The following is a 23688-nucleotide window of genomic DNA, read 5'->3' on the forward strand; positions in this document are numbered from 1 at the left end:
TATGCAACTTTGTTTAGGAAGAATAGAGCGGGAAAGTGGATACAAAGGGAAAGTGGTTAGTAAGTGGAATATGACAAAGAGAAAAAAACTGAACAAATGGTCAGGTGTTTTTTTGTGTTTTGTTTTCTAGCCTGACTTACCTACAAAGTTCTACAGATATTTTTCTTTGTTCATTAAAAAAATTATTGTAAAGACACTGTACAAAAAGGTTACAGTTACATGAGTAAGATAATGAGTACATTTCCTATCAAGCATTGTTACCCCTTCCTTTGTTGTTTTGTTTCTTAAATCTGAATCATTGGCTTCAATATACATACTCAGAAACTCTTAGCCTCTTCACTGTTTTGACATTTTGGATTTATCTAGTTTTTCCTGGGGATTGACATCTGGCATTGTAGAATGTTTAGAAGCACCCCCAATTTCAACTCACTGGAGGATTAGAGTATCTCCTCTCCTTTTCATCTCAAATTCTTTTTTCAATAAGTTTTTTTTTTATTGTGAAAATACTATACAGAAGGGTTACAACCACATGAGCAAGGTAATGAGTACATTTATTATCAAGAATTGTTTACACCTCAAATTCTTATAACAAAAACCATCTAGAGTTATTGCCAGGTATCCTTGAAGGTTTAGGGAGGGGAAATGAATCACTCCACTAAGATGAAGTTGCCCCCCAGTAGGGATAATTTAAACAGAGCAAAATAAAACCTATGTACTACAGACAGGATCCAGTATGGAGTGTGCTGTGGAAGTATATTACAAAGAAGTATTTATAAAAGAGCAGAATGCTCACAGAGCTTTGACTAAACCAGATATTGCTGTCAAAGGAGTTCATAAGCAGGGGTCAGCCCTGTTTAGCCATGCAGAAAAGAGCAAGGAGGTGCAGGAGAAGATTATCACTGTATCCCCCTGTTTGCTTTCATTGAGTGGTTATGAAATTGAAAGGTACCCACAGAATAACAAAACCATCTGTGGTTTATTTTGTATGAATTATTTTTCGTTCTCAGTAAAGACAAGGTCTGACGTGTCAGATACTTCTTTGTGTATTGACAGTGAATGATTTAAGAAAATATTTTGTTGTGAAATACTAGTATGCTAAAATTGTAGGTAAGCATTGTGTAAACTTTTACCTATGTCTTAAGAAATTAATCTGTGTTGGTGGAAACGCAAGAAAATGGACCCTAGGATACCTATTAAATAATATACATGTCATATTTTGGGTGCCTTTTAATAAAATTTGTATTGTAACTAATTTCCATCAGCTCGGAAGTAAGTACATGCTTGAAGAGTTTCAGAGATCTCATTTCCAAACTCAGTTGCTGCAGGAGTCTGAGGGGTGGAGGAGAATGGACTCAGTGATACCATATTTAGATATGCACAGAGAAGATCATTCTTCACTGGATGGATTGTGTTAAAATGTCGGTTTTGTGAATGTGATAGCTGGCGCAGGTTTGTAGCAATATGAATGTTACAGGGTTGGAAGAGCTATGAGATTTTGCCAGACATTGCTTCTCAGTGGTGACAAGAGACCAAAAAAAATTAAAGAAATTATTTATTTGTTCATTGGATTATTTTAATAGGGTACTTAGCAATCAATCTCAGATCCTCAGATATGCTGGCAAGTGCTTTACCATTGATCTATCCTCTTAGCCCCCCCCCCCACCCCAAGAACATAATTTTAAATGAAATTTCCATATATTGATAATTTTGGCTGAAATCTCATTCTTCTGGAGTACATGGGGGCCAAATATGGTATCATTTATATTTTCATCCTCCTTAACCTAAATTTCTTCAAAAAAGCAAGGAGATTTTGGCATAATGTCTGTATAGGTAAATAGGATCATCAAGAAAAATTATCCAGACTAGAAAGTGTATTATAGATACATTTGGGCCAGTAAAACACTGTTGAAGGAATCCAAAATAGGAATTAGTAGAACTCAATTGTTTGACTATTACTTTTAACTTGAACAAATTAGTTAATTAATCTTAGGCCAGGTTTTCTCTTGTATTTTCTGGATCTTTGTCTTTCAAGAATAGTCACTACCGTAAGCTTGGGATGTGTGCAGCATTGTTCTTGGCTTCCTGATCCTTGTATTCAACAAAATCATTGCTTGAACATCCTTTGTACAAACCTTCTCCGCCTGAATGGGTGTTCCATTACTCTCCTGGGAAATCATATCTGTACTGTGATGATTGTGCTTACTGTAATGTTCTCAGTTTCCTCCTCCTCTACAATATCTATTTACTGGACAAGTCCTTTAATAGCAAAGTCATGTCCCCCAATTAGAGACAACGAAGAACTAAATGTCTCCTGACATTTAGTTGGTCTTTTTCAGTGTAAAGCTGTAAAGCTGTGCTTATAATCAGATTTGGTTCCTAGCAGTAGATATTTCTCTTACATACCCACAGCCTAAGATGACATAGTGTTTAATGTTTATGTATATTTATGAAATTAATATAAAACATTTTATATTAATTTCAAACAAAAACTGCACCTTTTTTCCAATTAAAAACCTGCTTACCAGGAACCTGAAGAGTGTAGATTAAAGTTTTCAGATAGATTTATTTTTCCTTCTACTTTCAACATTTTGAAGGAACAGAATCTGCCAGGTATTTGAGACAGGATTTGTAGACTTGGACTAATTGAGTGAACTCATTCCATTAGACAGGCTTTGGGTGACCTGTTTTATTATAGATGGGTTGGAAGGAAATGGTAAGGGAAATATTAATATCTGAAGAAGTTGGTAGAAACAGCTTATTGGGAAGGCCAAAATATTGTAGACCAGAAAGACTGTTACAGTCTAAAATCACTTCTCCATGAATGACCTTGAAATGAGATTATGAAAGGAATGAATTTTAACAGGCATTGTAATGTCTGAGGTTTCTCAGTCTGGACATTTTAATATATTTGAAATATAAGTTAATATAACCCTTACTATTGATGTAAAGTATTTTATTTCCCCTTGAATAGTCAAAATGATTGTGATATGAATGAAAATATAGGTTGGTGGCTTTAACATCTATGATTGTAGGAAGTCAGAAGTAAGGGGAGGAATGAGAAAATTATGTAATAGCTTTAAAATAGATGATGTGTATGTAATTATTCATTTTTGTCTGTATGACTGATACATACAGACTTATATGCATCATAAAAAACTGACTCATAAGTTTTAAAAACATCTGTTTATTCACTTTCTCCTGAAATTGAGTAAAAAATTTGGGGCTTAGAGAACAAACTCATTACTAGTTTACTAGTTTAACAACATTGGCTTTTACATCCCCTTATCTATCCATTCTCCTCCCTCCTCCACTCCCTCCCTCCCCAAACACAACCAGTGTAGCTTGGTAAATGCTGCACATACAGAGGACATCTGTACTGCAGCAGAGGAACCACAAGTTATGGTCCTGGGAGTTTATATAGCAGTTGGTGATCTGCTATCCCTTCTCCCCTGAGGGCTGAATAGAGATCTTTACCTCTTCATGTAAACAAGTGCCCTGAAGGTCTTGTTACAAATCTCTAGTTGTAACCTTTTGAGAAATAAATCTATGTATTCTAGTTTATGCCAGTTTGAAAGGTGAATACATATCACTTGGGGGAAATAAAACTGTTCTCCAGATGCTTTACCTCTTTGTTATAACTTCTATTGAGTTGTCAGTCTTAGTTACAACTTTTGTACCAAGTGGATGGTAATTTTTGCTCAGAAATCCCTAATCATGTAGAAACATGAAAATGTTTCTCTACACTGGCTAGTTTGTAAATGATGCTTTCTCCTACAATTTTTAGAAATGATCAGGTTTATCAGAGTAGGAAAAGAACTCCAGTAATAATATTGTTAAGAGAAAGTATAGTGCCTAATTTGAGCCTAGTAATGATATCCTGATCAATGGAACAGGGGATGGTGTGAAGTGGACATAGGAAAACTCACAATTACACATTTGTTTGCTATGGATTTGGGGCAACAGACAGAACCAAGTACACTTTTTTTTCCTGGTTCTCATTTGTCAGTAGAAAATCAAAAGAAAGCACATGAATTTCTGAATCTGCATGAATCACTACAATGGATTCATAATACTGGTACTGATTTGTTCATCTGTATGTACTGCAGCTATGGTAGTGGGAATGGGGATACGGAGCATCCTGTATATTTTGTCTATCAGGATCAGCACTGGTATTCATAGAAACTGGATGTGTTAATGGCATAACCTGGGAAGGAAGTCTAGCTTCATCAGCTCCTCTATAGAGTGAACCTACCACTTCTGCGACAGGTGCTTGAGTCAGGTGCTGATAGTCACTTGAATACACATGTAATAAATTACTAATCTAGAAACCGTTTAAAGATGTGAAGATCTGAAATACCTGGAGGGTCAGAAATAACCCGTGGACATAATGAGCGGAGGAGTTCTTTAAATTCTGGTCAAAATAACCCCAAATGATAATCCACCTGGCTTGCCATCCCTACTCTACCAACTCTGGTATTAGCTGACTTTTGTTAGCAAAATCCTCCATGTAACCACTATAGCCAATCCCACTTCTTGTCCGCATTACTCTCATTGTATCATTCCTTTGACTCTGACCATATGTTGCCCTGTGTCTCAAATACTGATTATTTGCCATTTTGCCTCTTATTAGTCTTAATGTGTATCTTTTCTAGTAGTCTGTCATGAGCACATCATTCTAACTTTGTGTATTGATTTTAATTTTAACCCCTTGAAAGCAAAAACACCCCTTCATTTCCTCCAAGCTTGATAAGAGTTGAAACTCAAAAGTGTTTATTAATGTAAATGAAAACTATGACCCGGTGCTTATTTTGAGGGATTTTACCATTTCCTTAAAAATTGCACATTTAATGTCAAAATCAAGATCTTTTAAATCATGAGTAAGAAATTCTTAGCAAGTGTTTTACTACATCTTAATGCAATCTAAGTATTTAAACTGCACAGATGACAAACAACTCTTAGCAAACTAGGTTTTGATGAACACTGTAAGCTAAATAAGGCTGTGCACTCAATTCTTTATTCACTCAACTTTCCTCTTAATTATTTGCGATTATTTTTTGAAATGCTTGTTTTAATCTATAAGAAATTCTTCCAAGTAAGCACTTTCTTTCCTTGGGTAGAGGATTTTGTGTCTAGACAAGAGCAGATGGATGCTCTCTGACTCTCTAAGGGTTGCTGTCATGAATGGAATTTAGAGTTGCTTTTTTCCCCCCTTCTTCAAGGCAGCCCTTTTTCATCTTTTATCAAACAATTCAGCTCATGGGTTATGTATGGCCTTCTGGAACTCGAATTTGATTTTGATGTTGGAAATGTACATTATAACTTTCCAAACATGATCTTATGAAAATGGCAGCATTTAGGAACTCCCACAGAGAAAAGAGATGACTGATGTTGATGAATGGAAGCCCAAGGACCCACACAGGGCAGAGGAGCTTGGATTACCTAAACGGTGATGATGGTTATCTAGAGAGGCAGAAATAGACAAGAACAGGGATCAGACTAATTTGGGCTACTTTGTCCTGGCTCCTGGATTTCAATGTTCCACATTTTTTCCGAATAGTGAAACCTTATCAAAAGATAATATTGTAAAGAAACTATACCATTAGCATGGACAGATGATGATTTAAATTAAAAGGAAGATTTACTTAAGATTTATTTTTACACTGCCTATATACCAGTTTAAAATGCATTTGAAGATGTTTCACTCAAAATTTAAATTCAACAAACTAAGCTAAATAATTAGATTTGCATAAGTTTGAGCTAGGAAATAGTTTTATAAGAATATTAGATTAAGCTGAGAGATTTACTAGAATGAAGGTTTCATCAGAACTTGGAAAACTGGGCTTGAATCTCAATTTCTCTAACCTATCCTATAAAGTTTTAATTTTTTGAATTTTATTAAGTGATTGCATAAAGAGGTTATAATTCCCTAAATTAGATTAGAAGTACAATGCATCTTGATCAATGTCACCCTTCTCATCATTCTAACTTTTATTTTATGAACATTCTTTTCCTCATGGATGTGGTGAGGTCACACTGGAACACATTGTTTGACATTGAACATTGCCCTTCTTGGCAACCGAGTTATACAGGCATGAGTTTATTAGATATTTCCCTGAGATTGGGTTTCACATGTAATTCCTTATTACATAATGGAACATTGTAATTACCAAGAGCTACAGAAAAATATAAAACTGAGGAAACTCAGTTTTTAGAATAAGGAAAACCAACTTCCAATTTTGAAAATTGACACACTTTTGAGAGTTTTTTTTTTTTTTTTTTTTAAGCTTCATTCCCTCCCACAAAGACTGCTTTTTTTGTTGGCAGTGAATCAGTATGGTTGTACCACCAACTAGCTAAAGGATGCTAGGTGTATTTACCTGTAATGAAAAAATGAGTGTTTGGGTAGAGGCCAAATCTGTAGTGTGCCATTGCCTGAAGATCTCTCAGTAACGATACAGTCAAAGTGTTGAGCAGGGCTGGAATCCTGTCATCAATCCACCTTCAGGCTTACTAAGTGGATAGGAAGGTCATTCTTTCTGGTTTGTTGTTGGGCATAGGGTCACCATTCCTTTCTGCCTGATGACCAAGGAGCTCTCAGTTCTTTAACATTGTAGGCTGGTCTATAGATGGCAACTGGCTTTATTTTCATCTTAATCAAAATAATCACCAAGATAACTATAAAAGACAAACAAGATAGAGACCCACTTCTTTTTATACCTTTGTCACAGTGCTGTCCCAGTTCCTTTACAATTTTGTCTGGGTAGAAGGTAGTCATGTACACAATTCACTGTGAGGGATGATACAAGCGTTAATATTCAGGGAGGAACCATTGGCTCCCTCTCTTTCCACATACCCATATTTGCAAATGTATAGGTTGAGAGACATAATGACAAGTAGCATAATCAGGAAAGAATTTTAGGATGTCTGACAAATGGACAGAATAGAACACGTAGGAACACACTCAATTTCTGGCATGATGACCTTATTTTCTTTTTTTTTTTTAAATTTTATTTTATTTTATTTGAGAACATACTGTACAGAGGGGTTACAATTACATGGGCAGGATAATGCATACATTTCTTACCAAGCATTGCAGCCTCCTCCTTTGTTTACCCTTCACCTCCCTTCCCAGCCTCCCCCCTCCCCCCCAACCTTCCCCCCCTCCCCCCCCACACCGACATTGTAAAGCTCATTTTTGACATGACATTTTGTACTTCTCATTGTTGCAACAGGTCCACCTGAATCCTTAAACGACTTGTTTGTCCCCATCTCCTCCACAAGTTATACTGACATCAAATATAGTGAAAGCGGGGGTTATACTGTGGGGGAGGGACATACAAAGCAACAAAGAAATAATCTTATAAATGCGTTAGAAACACATGCATGAAAGAAAAAAAACGTTAAAATATATATTTAAGGGTTCGTTTTCCTTACATCACATTATCTGACCTTTTCCGCTTGACTCATACATATACTAGATATTGCAAATAAGGGAAACCATGGGACCTATGTTTCTTTGGGCCTGGCTTACTTCACTTAATATAATTTTTTCCAAGCCTTTCCATTTCCTAACAAATGGGGAAATGTCATTCTTTCTGATGGAGGCATAGAATTCCATTGTGTACATATACCACATTTTCTTGATCCATTCATCTACTGAGGGGCATCTGGGCTGGTTCCATATCTTAGCTATGGTAAATAATTCTGCAATAAACATAGTTGTGCTGGTAGCTTTAGTGTGGTCTTGTTTGTAAACATTTGGGTAAATGCCCAAAAGTGGGATTGCTGGGTCATAGGGGAGTTCTGGGTGAAGTCTTTTGAGGAACCTCCATACTGCTTTCCAAAGTGGTTGAACAAGTTTACATTCCCACCAACAATGAAGTAAGGTTCCTTTCTGTCCACATCCCCTCCAGCATCTGTTGTTAGAGTTCTTGATTTTTGCTGTTCTAACTGGAGTGAGGTGATATCTCAATGTTGTTTTGATTTGCATTTCTTTTATGGCTAGGGATGTTGAACATTTCTTCATGTGTCTATTGGTCATCCTTCTTTCTTCAGAGAAGCTTTTCTTTAAGTCTTTCGCCCACTTACTCATTGGGCAGTTGTTTCTTTGAGGATTTGTTGTTGGGTAGTTTAATTTTTTGAGTTCCAAGTATATTTTAGATATGAGACCCTTGTCTGTGGTATGGCTAGTAAAGATCTTCTCCCAATCCGTGGGCTTTCTATTGATCTTGCTAGCTATGTCATTTGCCCTGCAGAAGCTCTGCAACTTTGACCTTATTTTCTTATGCTATGGGTACCAGACTACAAAAGATCCATTGTATCAAGATGATGCTATGTAGGATGTTGTCAGGGGGGGCCAAAAATATGAGAGACAGTACAGAGGGAAAAGCTGAGGTAATTATAAAAATCGATTGGAGTAGAAGATAGAGTAAGAGAATTATATAGAGAAAATGTAAAAATTGCACGTGATTCAAAGATCATGTTGTACTTTTAAAAGGAAAAAATATGAATTCAATAAGTGGGAAAAATTCCATTTGACTTTAAGTAAAAATCATTTCTCTACATCTCAGGAAATCTATATGGCCAACTATGATGAAAGGTATAACCAGGATTAGAGCATGTGTTAGAAATCATGATCATAAGTAAAAAGTTTTGTTCATGCCATAATTCAGTCTTCAAGTCTGCTGGTGATTCAAGAGTCCAGTCACCTTTGTACTTGATCCATGTGCATCTACATGTAGTGAAAGGCGTGGGTTTATCATTCAAACAGAAATCAGTAGAAAGTATTTCTGAAGTAGAGATCCATATGCTTACATCTTGCTGAGTAGGTGAAATTCCCATCTAAATTTCAGAAATGGTGGTAAACTGAGGATTTTGAACGATTCTATTGTAGGGATAGGGTTACCCATGAAGGAACTCTTAAAATTTTGATTCATAATAATACAGTTCTTTGCTAAAATTTTAGCCAACCTTTATGAGTTGTACTCTGTTGTTTTTTAGTGAGGCTAAAGGTATAGATATATTCCTGCTTTGATTTGGGTTACTTCCTAAGGGGGCATAGGTAATGACTTGGAACTTTATACTCAAGATTCCATTTCACTAATGTGCTGAAGCACACAATCACTGAGGCACACTTAGTGCTTTGTATATGCTGTTCAGACTTTCTTTCTTTTTTTCTTTTTTTTGTTGGTCATGGGGTTTGAGCTCTGGGCTTTGGCATTGTCATTGTGCTCTTCATCTCAAGGCAAGCACTCTACTGCTTGATCCATAGTACCACTTCTTCTTTCTTTCTTTTTGTTTTTGTTTTTTTGGTGGGTCGTGGGGCTTGAATTCTGGGCCTGGGTGCTATCCCTCAGTTCTTCAGCTCAAGGCTTGCTAGTGCTCTATCACTTGAGCCACAGAGCCACTTCCAGTTTTCTAGTGGTTTATTAGAGGTAAGAGTCTCATGGACTTTCTTGCCCGAGCTGGCTTTAAACTGTGATACTCAGATCTCAACCTCCTGAATAGCTAAGATTACAGGCCTGAGCCACCAGCGCCTGGCTCCTGGTCAGACTTTCTTTTGCCATCACTGCCTCATTTCTCTTCTAGCACCTGATTGTAAGCTACGCGAATTTTTCTTTTGCAATTACCTTGAAGCAATCTCAGCTTTTCCCTCTGTACTATCTCTCATATTTTTGGCCCCTCCTGACAACATCCTACATAGCATCATCTTGATACAATGGATCTTTTGTAGTCTGGTAGCCATAGCATAAGAAAATAAGGTCATCATGCCAGAAATTGAGTGTGTTCCTATGTGTTCTATTTTGTCCATTTATCAGACATCCTAAAATTCTTTCCTGATTATGCTACTTGTCATTGAGTCTCTCAACCTATGCATTTGTAAATATGGGTACATGGTAATGTAGGCTCTGACAGGGTACCAATGGTTCCTCTGAATATCAATGGTGGTGTCATCCCTCACAATGAATGTGTACATGATTACCTTCTACCCAGACAATATTGTAAGGGAACTGGGAAAGCTCCTGTGGGGAAGGATGCTTTAGTTGTAGAAATAGTATGAACAATGCTTTACTTGTATAGGGAAAACTGGAATAATGCCAGTGTTCCCTCAAATTAATACTTTCTGACCTTACCTCCTGTGATAACATTACTCTTAATAATTTCCAAATTCCAGTTGCCAAAAGGCTTATGGACTATCTGTAACAGGAAAGTATACTGTATCAATGCTTTCACTGGAAGGAGCTACAATTCCATCAGTCTTGATATGTCTTTACTTGTTAGGTTTAATCAAATACTTTTCATCTTATCTATTTATTTCATGGTATTACAAGTATTACTCTCTCTCAGAAGCTTTGTCTATTTTCTCTGTATTCTGTAGTGAAATTTGTGTGAGGAACATAGCTCTCAGAGTGTGGGTTGATGGTACCACCCAAACGGATAACACCTGTGCATGCGAATGTGCCAGTTCAGACTGGATGACTTAGTCAAGAATAGAATTCACAAACTTCTTGCTGAAAAATATTTAGTTCTGAAAGCGTTCTAAGCACAGATTTATTTGACCACACCAGAAGGCCCACTAATAACTTGGTGTATGACACATGAAACCTTCAATAAGACTAATGGCTAAGATTGAATGATGGGCAGAAAAAGAGAATGTGAAATGGTAATTCTACTCATTTTTCTCCCAAAAATACTTTGACAAGTTTTCTGAATTCTTTCCCACATCCCAAACTTCTGGTCCTTCTCTTCCCAACTGGATTCTTCTGTATAACAGAAGTCTAGTGAGGGATTAAAAGATGGTTTCACAATAGCATTCTAAGTGGAGATTGAAAATTGAGGAAGCATTCATCTGTCCAAGGAGAAGGAAGTACATTTCAGTATGAGAGCATACATAATTCATGGACATGTCAATATGACATGTTTTATCTCCATGTCATATCTGGTGACATAGACATAATTCAATGTAATTGCAGCATTTGAGTGTATGTAAGAATAGGCAGTGTGACAGAACAATGAAGAGGGACAGAAACTATAGGTAAGTAGGAGATGTGATTTGTATTTGCAATTTGATAAGGAGATTTTATAGTTTCCTCTGCTTTACAGCAAATCAATATAGTATTTAAAGCTAGAATATGGATTCTGTACAGTGGCTGAGAGTGGTGACTGGTTGTTCATCTCTATACCTTTTGGTTTACCTTGGATTTTTTTTTCCTTTATGGTTATCAGCAGTCCAACTTTTACCTTAGTACAACTTTTCCTTCATTTCACTAACTTGCCTGTGCTGTGAAACTTCACCTCTGAAATCTCAGGAGCATTTGTTCTAGAACTGTTTCACCTCTGCTTTAGGATGTCAGTTGATGCTAGAATGATATGACCTTGATTTTCATATGCAAACGTAACTCTGTTTTCATTACTCCTGGAATGTCATCATTTTATGGCAGAGTAAGCAGCATGAATGTAAAAGTATGTTTAGAATCCAAGTTTATTTACAATGTTGATCACCTTTTCCAGGACATAAGCTTTTCAGAACAATTCAGCATTTCTAATAAATAATGGTAAGGCAAGTGCCATTATTGTTTGATGTAGCTGAGAAAGTAGAAAGAAGCTCTACTTATGTAATCCTGTATCAGAAACTCTTAATATATAATGTGTGAATCACAAAGGCAAATGCTATGTTTTGTCCTAATTAGTGAAAATCAAGATTTTATATGAAGCAATTTGAGCAAGACTTTAGAAGAATTCATAGTTAAACTAGATACCTTATGTTCTGTTTATATAGACCATTGTTCTTTTTTTTTTTGTTTCTTTGCATTACTAGGGTTGAACTCAGGACATCACACAGGCTCGGCAAGGCATGGCACTTGAACTATGCCCCAGCTATGTTTTATAAACTTTTTGTTTTACTGACTTACTGCTCTTGGAAAGAGGAGAGTAAAAGTAAACCAGGAAAGAGCAACAACACCAAACTAAAGAGCAATGGCATTTGACCAAGACTAAAATTAGTACGATATGAATGCTTAAAGGCATAGAGGAAGAAGTTCTTACTCTTAACCCCAACCTTTATTTATTTATTTATTTTTGAAAATTGATGGCATTTCTGTTCTAGTACCTTCACAATGCCAGTAGAAAACACTGTTGTCCACATCAGTGGTCCCTGCCATCTAAATCTGACTAGAGATTTGTACAAATGGAAGGGCCTTCTCCAACTCTGGGTTTTACAGCATCTCTTGTGAAAATGGCTCTTTAGGTTTTAGCTTTTTTTCTCTCTCCCTATGGCACAGAATCAGGTAGTTGGACCAAAATAATTTGTAATCGCTGACTTTAATTCTCATTTCTTCCTCAGGATAACCTTGCATAGACAAAAAAAGGGGTAACATACATTTCTTACCCCTTTAGATACAACACAAATTCTTCAAGTTGCTTGAGAAGTATTTATGAGGCCAGGGTCTAGGTAATGGGAACTAGCGAATTCAAACTTCTAGCCGATATTTATTAAGGTAGAATATAAACAATTGTTCACAGTCCAAATATCTGATGGATATGCAATTTAATGATGTTGATTAAATTGGTTTCTACTAGGTTCTAGGCCTTGTTTTTCCAGAACTCTTTTCTACAAGGAAATAAAACTTGAGAAATCAATTGTTTATTTTTTAAAATATCTGAATTTAAAATGACTCATTTTTATAAAACGAGCAAAGACTGACAAAACAGGTGACTTTCCTTTCTTCCTTCCAAGGTAAATATTATTTAAGGAGATATATAGCCTTTCAGAAATAGAAAAAAGAAAACAATATATATGTGTTTAAATCACAATAAAAGTCTTTGGTGGTGTTTTAAATCACTACAAATAATCTTCTCTTTTCAATTTGCTTTTTGCATTCAAACTTTGGCCTCTGGAGTTACATACTATATTGACTCCAGAGAATGATTGCTCCATTTTTCTCTAACACAAGTAAAGGGCAACGGATCTGCATTGAACATCTCATAATGATTTCTTCTGACTTGGAGGATTCACATTAAGGCTGGGGTACAGCACGTTGATGGAATCCTGTGAGAGTGGTTATTTTCAGTCTCAAATTTTATATAATATTCTTCTTAGCTATAGAAATATAAAACCTAACAAGGCCAGGCGCCTGTGGCTCATGCCTGTAATCCTAGCTACGCATGAGGCTGAGGTCTGAGGATCGCAGTACCTAACCAGCCCTGGCAGGAAAATCTGTGAGACTGTTACCTCCAATTAACCACCAGAAACCCAGAAGTGGTGCTGTCGCTCAAGTGGTAGAGCGTTAGCCTTGAGCTGAAGATCTCAGGGACAGTGCCCAGGTCTAGAGTTCAAGACCACAACTGACAAAAACAAAAACACGATACAACACACACACAGACACAGACACACACACAGACACAGACACACACACAGACACACCCAGACACACACACAGACACACAGACACAGACACACACAGACACACAGACACACAGACACACACACACACACACACACACACACACACCCCTAACAAGAACCCAACTGTAGCCACAGAGACATAAAGACATTCCTGCGACTCCAGTACAAGGTTGCTCAACCTGCTTCTTAATATCTCTTTAGACTTTAATATTTGGCCACATCACAGATAAAGCCCTGATTCACTGGGCTTTCTTGTAGTACTGACCATCATGATGTGTATGCATTTGCACTCCTATTTGGAGAAGTGTTTCCCTTTATGTATAGCTTAATGAGATTGTTGTAATTTGTTTGCAATGATCCCAACAATGATAAAAGTGATACTATATTTTACTCTTGTTACTTTAATGATTATCAGTCAAATCCAGCATCTCCTTGGATAATTATCTGTAATGTGGATTTCTTTTCTGCGAGTTGCATGTGCTGATCCTTTCTCAATTTTTCTGATATTTTTCTCTTATGGTTTGTAGAAATATTTTACATACATGTAAGAACACTATACCTTGTCAGTTATACAATAGGGACAATCTTATACATCTAAGTGCTACCCAATAGTATATAGTATTATATAAATCTACAAAATATGGATGGTCATGATCATGGTAGCTAAGCCAACAGGAAGAATAGAATTAGAATTTTATGCTTAGGAACAAAAGGGATTTGTAATTTTATTTAAGAAAGGTACATATTTCCAGATGCTAAATACATATAAAAATATTCTAATACTCAAGGAGCTCAATTTTAATTACCTGAATTTTTTAGTCATGTAAAAAATATGTTATCCTGATAAATAAATTAAATTGACTAATATTTATTTACTGGTTTTAGAAAGGTAGATTTTTACGTCCAGATAGGCTGATTCATATCTATAATACCAGCTATGTGGGAGTTAAAGATAGAGGGATTATGGTTCCTTCAGGGAAAGGGGAGAGCCTATCTGAAATACTAAAGATAAAATGGTTAGGCCTTTCAATGGATGAATGGATCAAGAAAATGTGGTATATATACACAGTAGAATTTTACTGTCCACTAGAAAGATTACGTCACTTGCAAAGAAATGGATGGACCTGGAAAAAAATTATGTTAAACGAAGTAAATCAGGTCCACAAAGACAAAGGATGAATGTTTTCTCTCATAGGGAAGCCAGAATTAATTACTATATGTATAAGTAAACACACTAGGTATGTGTACTAACTAAAATATGGTATTTTTTTCAGGATAGAATTCAAACAATGTAATATTTTAGAGAAACTAACAACTTAACAAAAAGAATACCAAGAAACTGGTACTTGAAAGATGGAGGTGCAGTCACTGAGAGGGGTCAGACAATAAAGACAGAAAGCCGAGGAGAAGGAGAATGCATTCATAAAATTCAATGCATATCTTACAAAATTAAGGAAATTGAGGGAATGGGTAGGGTTAGGAGAATGATGAAAGGAGTGGCTTTAATCAAGATGCATTTTATCCAGAAACTGATTTGTTGAATGGTAATCCCTTTGTATAGCTACTTTAAGATAATAAAAATATAATTTACATAAAAGAAAAATGGGCTAGGGCTTAAATGTTTTTTTTGGGGGGGGTCCAGTTGTGGGGCCTGAACTCTGGGCCTAGGCGCTGTCCCTCAGCTCTTCAGCTCAAGGCTAGCGCTCTACCACTTGAACCACAGTGCCACTTGCGGCTTTTTTCTTTTTGCTTATGTGGTGCTGAGGAATCGAACCCAGGGCCTCATGCATGCAAGGCAAGCACTCTACCACTGAGCCACCTTCCCAGTCCCAAGGGCTTAAATGTTTAGAGTGCCTACTCAGCAAGCACCAAGATGAGAAATATAGAAATATATTTTTTGAAATTTTTATTTTACTGTTCATTAACATGATAGTCATATACCTTTATGGTCCATAATGTCATGTTTTGATAGTGATATCAATATTGTAATGATACATCAGCATAATTTGCAACAAACTCTTCTCAGATTTTTATTTTATTTTATTTTATTGTAAAGATGCTGTACAGAGGGGTTACACTTACATGAGTAAGGCAATGAGTACATTTCTTGTCTAACATTGTTACTCCCTCCCTTGATCTCCAATTATCCCTTCCCTCCCCCACTTCCCTCACTCCTCCCCTGCCCCAAAGTTGTAAAGTTCATTTCCAATATACTGTCTTGTGATATCATTGTTGCAATGGGTCATCCTGTGTCCTTGTTTCAGCATTTTGTTATTCCCTTTCCCCTCCCTAAATTAGACATATATATATATATATATATATATATATATACAAGATCCAAGGTAACAAAATCAAATGCAGTGACAACAGGGGATATACCAGAGATATACAACAGGGAATGACATACAGAGGAAACAAAAAAAAAAATCACATAGTGTATTAAAAACAGCACAACAAAGAAAGAACTCTTAAATGCAGTTCAAAAGCCCAAATGAAAATTTCAAATAGTTGAAAAACAAATCACAATTCAGCCACAGAAGAAAGATCACCCAATGTTTTGTTTTGTTTTGTTTTGTTGTTGTTGGTCTTGGGACCTCAACTCTGGGCCTGGGCGCTGTCCCTCATCTCTTCAGCTCAAGGCTAGAGCTCTACCACTTGAACCACAGTGCCACTTCAGACTTTTTCTGCGTATGTAGTTCTGAGAAATCAAACCCAGGGCCTCATGCATGCAAGGCAAGCACTCTACCCCTGAGCCAGTTTCCCAGCCCTGCATGTCTGGTTTTGATAGGTTTTGTTAAAGAGTAGTTTCTCATTGTCCTCTAACCGTCATTTCCTCATTTTCTCTAACCTTCTTCCTTTTTTTTAAAGGATGTTTGACTTTTCCTGGTAGAACTATACTTTTCTAGGAATATTTTAACTTTAATATGCTGACCCTAGAGAGAGAAGTAATTTAGCAGAGTTTCTAACATCAGGGATTAAAGTAGATGTTAAAAATACCCACAGAGGATGAAAAGGAGCATAAAGATGAATCAGGCATGAAAGTGCAGAAAGGGAAGTAGATGATTTTTTTCATTTTATTGTCATTATAAATAAAATGAATTATATATTTTTGATTTTCCTTTGCCATAGGATTTGGCTGTTAAAAGGAACAGCAGAGAAAATTGAATTACAGTTTTCAAGAACCCGTGAAACAGCAGCATTTTCTAAGTAGTCAGTGGAAATATTTCAGACATTCCACTGGTTATTTTCCACCAACATCCAGCAGGTATACAGGTGTCCTGGTGAGAAGAAAGAGGTGTCAGCATTGTACATTCTGTAATTTGCTTGTTCTTTTATAGCAGTGTGATCTGGTGAAATGGAACAACTTATCTTTGAGCTCTTTGGCCTTTTCTCTACTTAGTCTTTCTTGTGAATGAATAACCCCTGATTGTCCTCTTTCCTTTTCTAGAGTCCAACTTCTATCTTCGTTCTCCCCAATTACTGCATTAACTGGCCTGTGCACCGAAGTGGTTAAAGACCTACTATTTACTAACTATGACTTTTCATTTCTAATTAATTAATTGTTGATACTTTCTAAAGTTTAGTCCCATACAATACTTTTGTGTTTCATTGAACTGTTTTTTACTCCTACTGGATCCTAGGATTGAGATTTCATTATATTTCATAAACAAGGAAGTGGGGTTAGAGGGGTTGAGAAAATTTGGCCAATGTTTTTCAGTTGGTAACCAGCAGTACTGTAAGTCAACTCAGGTTAGTATAACATAAAATCTATACCATTAAGCTATGCTACATTATTTTACAGGGGTTTCATAAGTGTTTGTTTTTGCAAACCATCCCTAGACATGATATAGCAGCTCATATCTCCTTCTGATGGAAGTGGCACAAAGACCAGCAAGTTGAGTTAAACTCAGGTACCAATGTTGACCAAGATCTAGAGTAAGAAAGCACCAGAGAAAACTGCCTAATACACTTTTTCCCCTGTGTTTAACCCAGTGATGCCACGCTTTGCTGAACAAGTCGAGGTTGCTATTGAGGCTCTGAGCGCCAACATCCCCCAACCATTTGAGGAGAATGAGTTCATCGATGCCTCTCGCCTGGTGTACGATGGTGTTCGGGACATCAGAAAAGCTGTGCTGATGATCAGGGTAGGTGAGGCCTCTATAGCTCAGAGCTGAACAGAACTGCTGCAAGGGACACCGAACAGTTAACTGTCTTCATTTTTAAAAATTCATGTTGTTTGGTAAGATATTTGGCTCCTTCTATAGGCAGACAGAGTTGTCTTTTTATGTATAAAAAATGATTGAGCTTAATGGGCTCTGATTAGCCCTGAAAATCATGAAATTTGATGCCCTGCCTGCTTCTTGCACACATTGTTCCTAAGTTACATACAGATTTAGGGTAAGTTACCTTTTGTGCCTGTTGCTGAATAAGATCTTTTCTACCTGGATCATCAAATAATCATGAGCTGGAATGAAGATTAATCCTCTTAGTAGCCTTCATATAATAATATTATTAATAAAAATACATTCTCATGGTAAAAATGAATTCTGGCATTATAAATAAGGTTAGATAGCTTTACATCACCCACCTCACTACTTCCCAACCTCAGACTTCTGTTGTCAGATAAGTGTGAATTTTCCAAATCATCATATAAGTAATTACATATAGATACAGACCTAGAAGATATACATTGTAGTTGATACTCAAATTTTTATTGTATCATTTGCCTCTTATTCACCAATTATATCCCTTCATCTATCTCTGAGATATAGGGCTTACCTACTTCCATTTAATTGCTGTACAACATTCCATTGAATGAATTTTTTCACTCAATTTTTTCACCTTACCAAGAGTTTAGCCTAGTAGTAACATTCAAAACAATTTTACCATCCACAGAGCGCTTTCTTCAAATAAACTACATAGGCAGAAGCACAGTTGAAAACACAAATATATTTATGGCTATTATGACTGAAGCAGAGAAGGGCTTCTGCTGTGTTGATTTCAGGAACATATCCAGTGGAGACATAAGGGGACCCACGCTTTGAATTTAAAACATTTTAGTATATACTATAAAAAAGCTTAGAAATTTTAGTACATCCTATCAAATAAAAATGAAGTTAATTTTAACTATAATATTTTATTTAGCCAAATGTGTCCATAATATTATCACTTCAGCATGTTATACTGGTGACATTGAAAACAGCCACTAGCTCTATAGACCCCATGGCTGTGATCCTGGTTGGAGCATTTCTGTGCTGTATCCTTATCTGCACCTTGGACAGTTGTTTCTGAGACTGGTCACTGAATCCCTCCCTCCACAGGCATCTGATGAGTGCACTTACAAAAATTGCTGAGTAATGATTGAGCATCTAAACCAAAGCTTCTCCTAACAACCAAACAATACTGTAACACATGTACAGTCGTCTTGCTCATTGCATATATGTATACAGTCTTTCAAGTATTCCAGAAGTATTTGTGAAGTATGTATCACTGGAAAATATGTCTTGAGTTCTTTGAGGATTTCATATGCGGTGTTGATTTTCCACTGAATCCTGGTGTACTTGAGTCCATTCAATCTGGTATAAGTCTTCCTTGACTATGGCAGCCACAATACAATAGAATGCTTCTGCAGTGATGCCAACAGCCTTGAGCAGAGCACCACCGAAAGAGTCTCTATCTTGTGCTCTTTATTGACAAGCACATTGATGCAGAACCATCCACCAAATCCTCCACTTGAGAGGACAAATTTTCATTCACTTTGAAGTCAGTTTAACACTCTTCACATCACATCAAAGTCTTCCATGACAGTTTCACAACATTTGATAAATTGTACAGCATACTACTAATTATACTTTTAAAATGTAGAGTTCTACCTCGGAATCTGGGAGCTATGATCTCTTTGCTTCCTTGTCCTTTTAACTTGAACCATTTTTTATCTGTAAATCTCTGACTACTTTAAAGGCCTGGCTGAAATGTTCTCTTCTCATTACATTTACCCTTCAACTATACTATGCTGTAAGGAAATATAACTACTTCTGTTTGTGATAGTATCATATTATACTATTTTCTTTTATGTCTATTAGTTTTTGGGCTATGAGATTTTTGGAAAGGAATTACTGTTGCTCCTCTTTTTCCCTTTATTATGATACTTTGTCATACAGCCTAATAGTGTGTGTGTGTGTGTGTGTGTGAGAGAGAGAGGGGAGGGGAGGGAGGGAGAGAGAGAAGAGAAGGGAAGGAGAGAGTAAGGGAGAGGGAGAAGAAGGAAGAAGTAATGAAGGAAGAGAGGGAGATATCTCATTAGATTGGAAGATGACAGAGAGAAGGGAGCTGAGAATTAGAGGAGGAAAAGAAAGGATAGACAGAATCTTAAACACATAATAAATTGGATCATTTCTCCCATTACACACTAACTTGTGAAATAAGGTAATAGACCACGAGCATTATGCTTTCAAAGCATTTGGCAAGACACCTCACTATAATCCTCAAGACATATTCCCACTTTGCCATTTTTCTGCTTTGTTAGCCTTCATATTTTTGTGACAGCCACTTATCTGAGAGGCTGAGGAAGTTTATAGTGAACATTCATTTATTCATTCATGAGATGTAAAAGAAACACAATTTTAGATAAAATGCCATATCATTGTCACATGAAGTGTCATTCCTCTATCTCAACATTTCAAATGATTTGATCACATGGGTTTCACACCACTTAAAACTGAGGAAGAGAGAAATGTACAGTATGTATAAACTATTTAAAAAATCCTCATCTATTTGGTACCCAAGTGGTTTCATTTTGTACTTAAATAATTCCTTCTTTTGTGAATATAATAATTAAATGTACAGTACTTAACAGATTCCATTGTATGGGCAAGAGAGATTATAAAACAAGTAGGGGCTGCTTTTGTCCCAGTAAACCTTAATGTGCCTCTAACAAAGTGTTGATTATATTGAAAAGAAAGAAGCTCTGTTAAAAAAAAAAAAAGATAGCATGGGCCTGGTGTTGGTGGCTCATGCCTGCAATCCTAGCTACTCAGAAGGCTGAGATCTGAGTTTTGCTGTTTGAAGCTACCCTGTGTAGGAAAGTCAATGAGATTCTTATCTCCAATTAACCACCATAAAGCCAGATGTGGAGCTGTGGCTCAAGTAGTAAAAGTGCTATCCTTGAGCAAAATAACCCAAAAGCTTATGGACAGCACCTAGGCCCTGAGTTCAAGCCCCAGGATACATGTGTGCACGCGTGCACGTACACACACACACACACACACACACACACACACACACACACACACGGGAAAGAACCTTGAAAGGTTAAATTTTCCATCACCTATACTCTTGGCAATCAATACATACTAAATGGTGATGCTGGCATCTGAGCGGTCCAGGAAAGCTCCAGGAAACCCTCTGCTGTAGAAAAAGCATGCCCATCCCTTTTGGGACTCCACTTTTATGTCTGAGCCACTTTTATCCCCTTCCACTTCATGAAGCTATTTTTTTATTTGCTTCTTGATGAGGTTTGTCTTCTCTGTCATATATATATATATATATATATATATACACACACACACACACACACACACACACGTATATTTATATTTATGATTATATATTTATATTATATAAAATTATATTACACATTACATACTATATAGTGATATATATTATGTATTATATAATTATATTACATATTATATAATATATAATGATTTTATATGATTATGTTATAATTATAAAATATATTATGGTAGATCAACATACATCAATTCTCCCCATTTCCAGTAGCTATGTTCTAATATATTCTGTGTCATAAAGTAAATTAGTGAATTCTGATCTGCTATTCCTGAGGGACATAGAGTGAGGCCGATTAACACATATGAGGCCTTGTTTCATGATTTTTATTAGAGACACCATTCTTAATATGTATTGTTGAACTGAAGTCAACAGTAACCAGTACCAACTCATATGCAAACAAAGCTCATTCAGCACAGATGTTTCTCTGTAAAGCACATTGCAACCTACTTACAACCAGGGAACTATGCAGAAATATTCAGATAGGGAACATTTTAAGCCGAGAAATCACCAACCAAAAGCATAAAAAATGTGGTACTAAATAGTATGGCACTAAAAATGTGACATTAAATACTTGTTTTACAAGGAGGGTTTCAATGGGAAGGTAGAGTATTGTGTGGTTGACCTTAGTGGGAAAATATGTACTTGAGTAACTCTTTATTTTCCTACTCTTCCATATCTACAAAAGCATCATCATTATTCTTTTTGGGAGAATTACACATAAAATTTGGTGAGAAGGCACATTCACAAACATGGCGTCTGCAAGTCATGAGTACCAAGTATAGGCTTAAATACAAAGTGTTAATAATATGGAGAGTGGGTAGGATAGTTGGTGCTAATAATAATATCATGGTGCCAAGAGAGGTGCATTCCACAAAACAATAGCTATTCCCCAGAAAAGAAGTATTGACAGAGAAAAGTCTACAGTGAATATCTACACTAATCATTGGTAATTGGTTTCCTTTAATCTGGTTAGTTGTGATGCTTTCAATGGGAGGAAAGGAAATAATGTGTCCTGGGAGAGGATTTGAGTAAAAATCTCTTTTAACTGAATTTCACATGTGTCAAACTGTGTATCAGTGTACTCTGGAACACTGAAAAGGTATTTTAGAATTTTGAGAATAATATATAGACATGGCTTAGCTTGTATATGATATGTTAACTAGGAGAAATTTAAGCATTAAAATGGTACATATTTTTATATTTTTAATGTAAAAATACTGTACCGAGGGGTTACAGGTACATGAGTAAGGTAATAAGTACATTTCCTATTGAGGATTGTTACCTCCTCTTTTGTTTTCCCCCTACCATCCCTTTCCTCCCTACCTCCACAACTTCTCCCTCCCCCACACTCGAAGTTGTAAAGTTCATTTTCAACATAGTGTATTCTATACCTTATTGTTACAATGGGTCAACCTGTATCCTTATTTTAGCATTTTGTTATTTTCTTTCCCCTCCCCAAATTAGAAAACTGTATATACAAGATGAGTATACAATGTACTTGTGAAGCTCATGAAATTCCTGACCAAAAAAATCTAAATTTCTCATGTCTATTTAGATTACAAGGCTTGAGACACAGTGAAATATTAGGTTAAAAACTGGATGTTGATTGGATTAATGTGATTAACCAATAGGTCTATTTGAATTTTTTTAGTTTTGCTTTTTTAGAGATCATGAAAATGATAGCAAGCAGGAAAGTTTGGAATTTATATCTTAACTGTCAGTCATCTGTATGTTCATTTTTTATGTATCTCAATTTCCAAAAGGGAAGGTAGAGAAAAATACTAGCAAAGATAATTAAGGGCTATCATTCATCTACCACTTAGTGGGCTCCTAAGAAATATTTCTATTCTACATCCTGCTGAGATGAAGTTTATAAAATCAATGAAACAATTTGTCTTATATCTCAATAATATTATCAAAGTTGCAGAGGTTAGAGTCAAATTATTTATAATCACTAGCAAATGAAGTATTGAAAGGACTTGAGAGAAAAACTTTTGCTTATCCTAAATCATCAGAATGGTCCTATAAAGGTCTTGGTTTTCTTTGCTGAACTAGATTAGTTTAGAATTTAGGACAATTTAAAAAATGGTAATATAATCTTGGACATTCTTTTCACTAATGTTTGTTGGATGTTTGCTAGATGTTCCTCACTGTTAGAGCTACCCTGCATATAGAATAAACAAGGTTGATAAAGTTCATAATTATCAAAAACTTTATATTCTTCTGGCATATATTGAGAATAAACAAATTTAGATAATGTCAAATGTTGTTCATGGAGACCAGTGTAAAGGAGATGAATTTAGAAAATGACAACATGATAAGGAGACAGATGGATTTATATGCAATTATCAAGCTATGCATGCACAGAACTATTCATGTGACTGGATGGCATAGATTTGCTTCATGATGAGGATATATGAAAATACTTTTAACTTTTCCATTTGCCCGATAATATTTGTGATACTTTAGACCATGGGTTCTGTAAACTTCTACGTATTCCCTGGGTATGTCACTGGCTAAGTGTGACACTGTGGAAAATTTGCTTAACACTTCTAAGCCTGTATGTTCATCTATAAAATAAGGATTAAATTTAATTCATTAAGTTATTGTAAGATTGAATCCTTTTGTTTTATAGTTAAGTCCCATAGTAAATGGCAAATAAGAACACTGTTGTTACTGCCAATGTTTGTTGTTTTAGGTATTATGCTTTA

General features: G+C 36.1%; 1 protein-coding gene across 5 annotated transcripts in view; it reads left to right on the top strand.

Moving 5' to 3' along the window:
* The window catches only part of Ctnna2 (catenin alpha 2), a 1105512-nt gene that overhangs the window by 1021752 nt on the left and 60072 nt on the right, over window positions 1-23688 (top strand). For all 5 annotated transcript variants that reach the window (XM_042690427.1, XM_042690430.1, XM_042690428.1 and 2 more), the window contains one exon: window positions 17399-17550. In XM_042690427.1, the coding sequence (XP_042546361.1) occupies window positions 17399-17550 (152 nt within the window). The remainder of the gene's footprint in view (window positions 1-17398; window positions 17551-23688) is intronic.

Source organism: Dipodomys spectabilis, unplaced genomic scaffold (genome assembly GCF_019054845.1).
Source record: "Dipodomys spectabilis isolate Male_0828 unplaced genomic scaffold, ASM1905484v1 ptg000137l, whole genome shotgun sequence".
In the NCBI taxonomy this organism is placed as follows: domain Eukaryota; kingdom Metazoa; phylum Chordata; class Mammalia; order Rodentia; family Heteromyidae; genus Dipodomys; species Dipodomys spectabilis.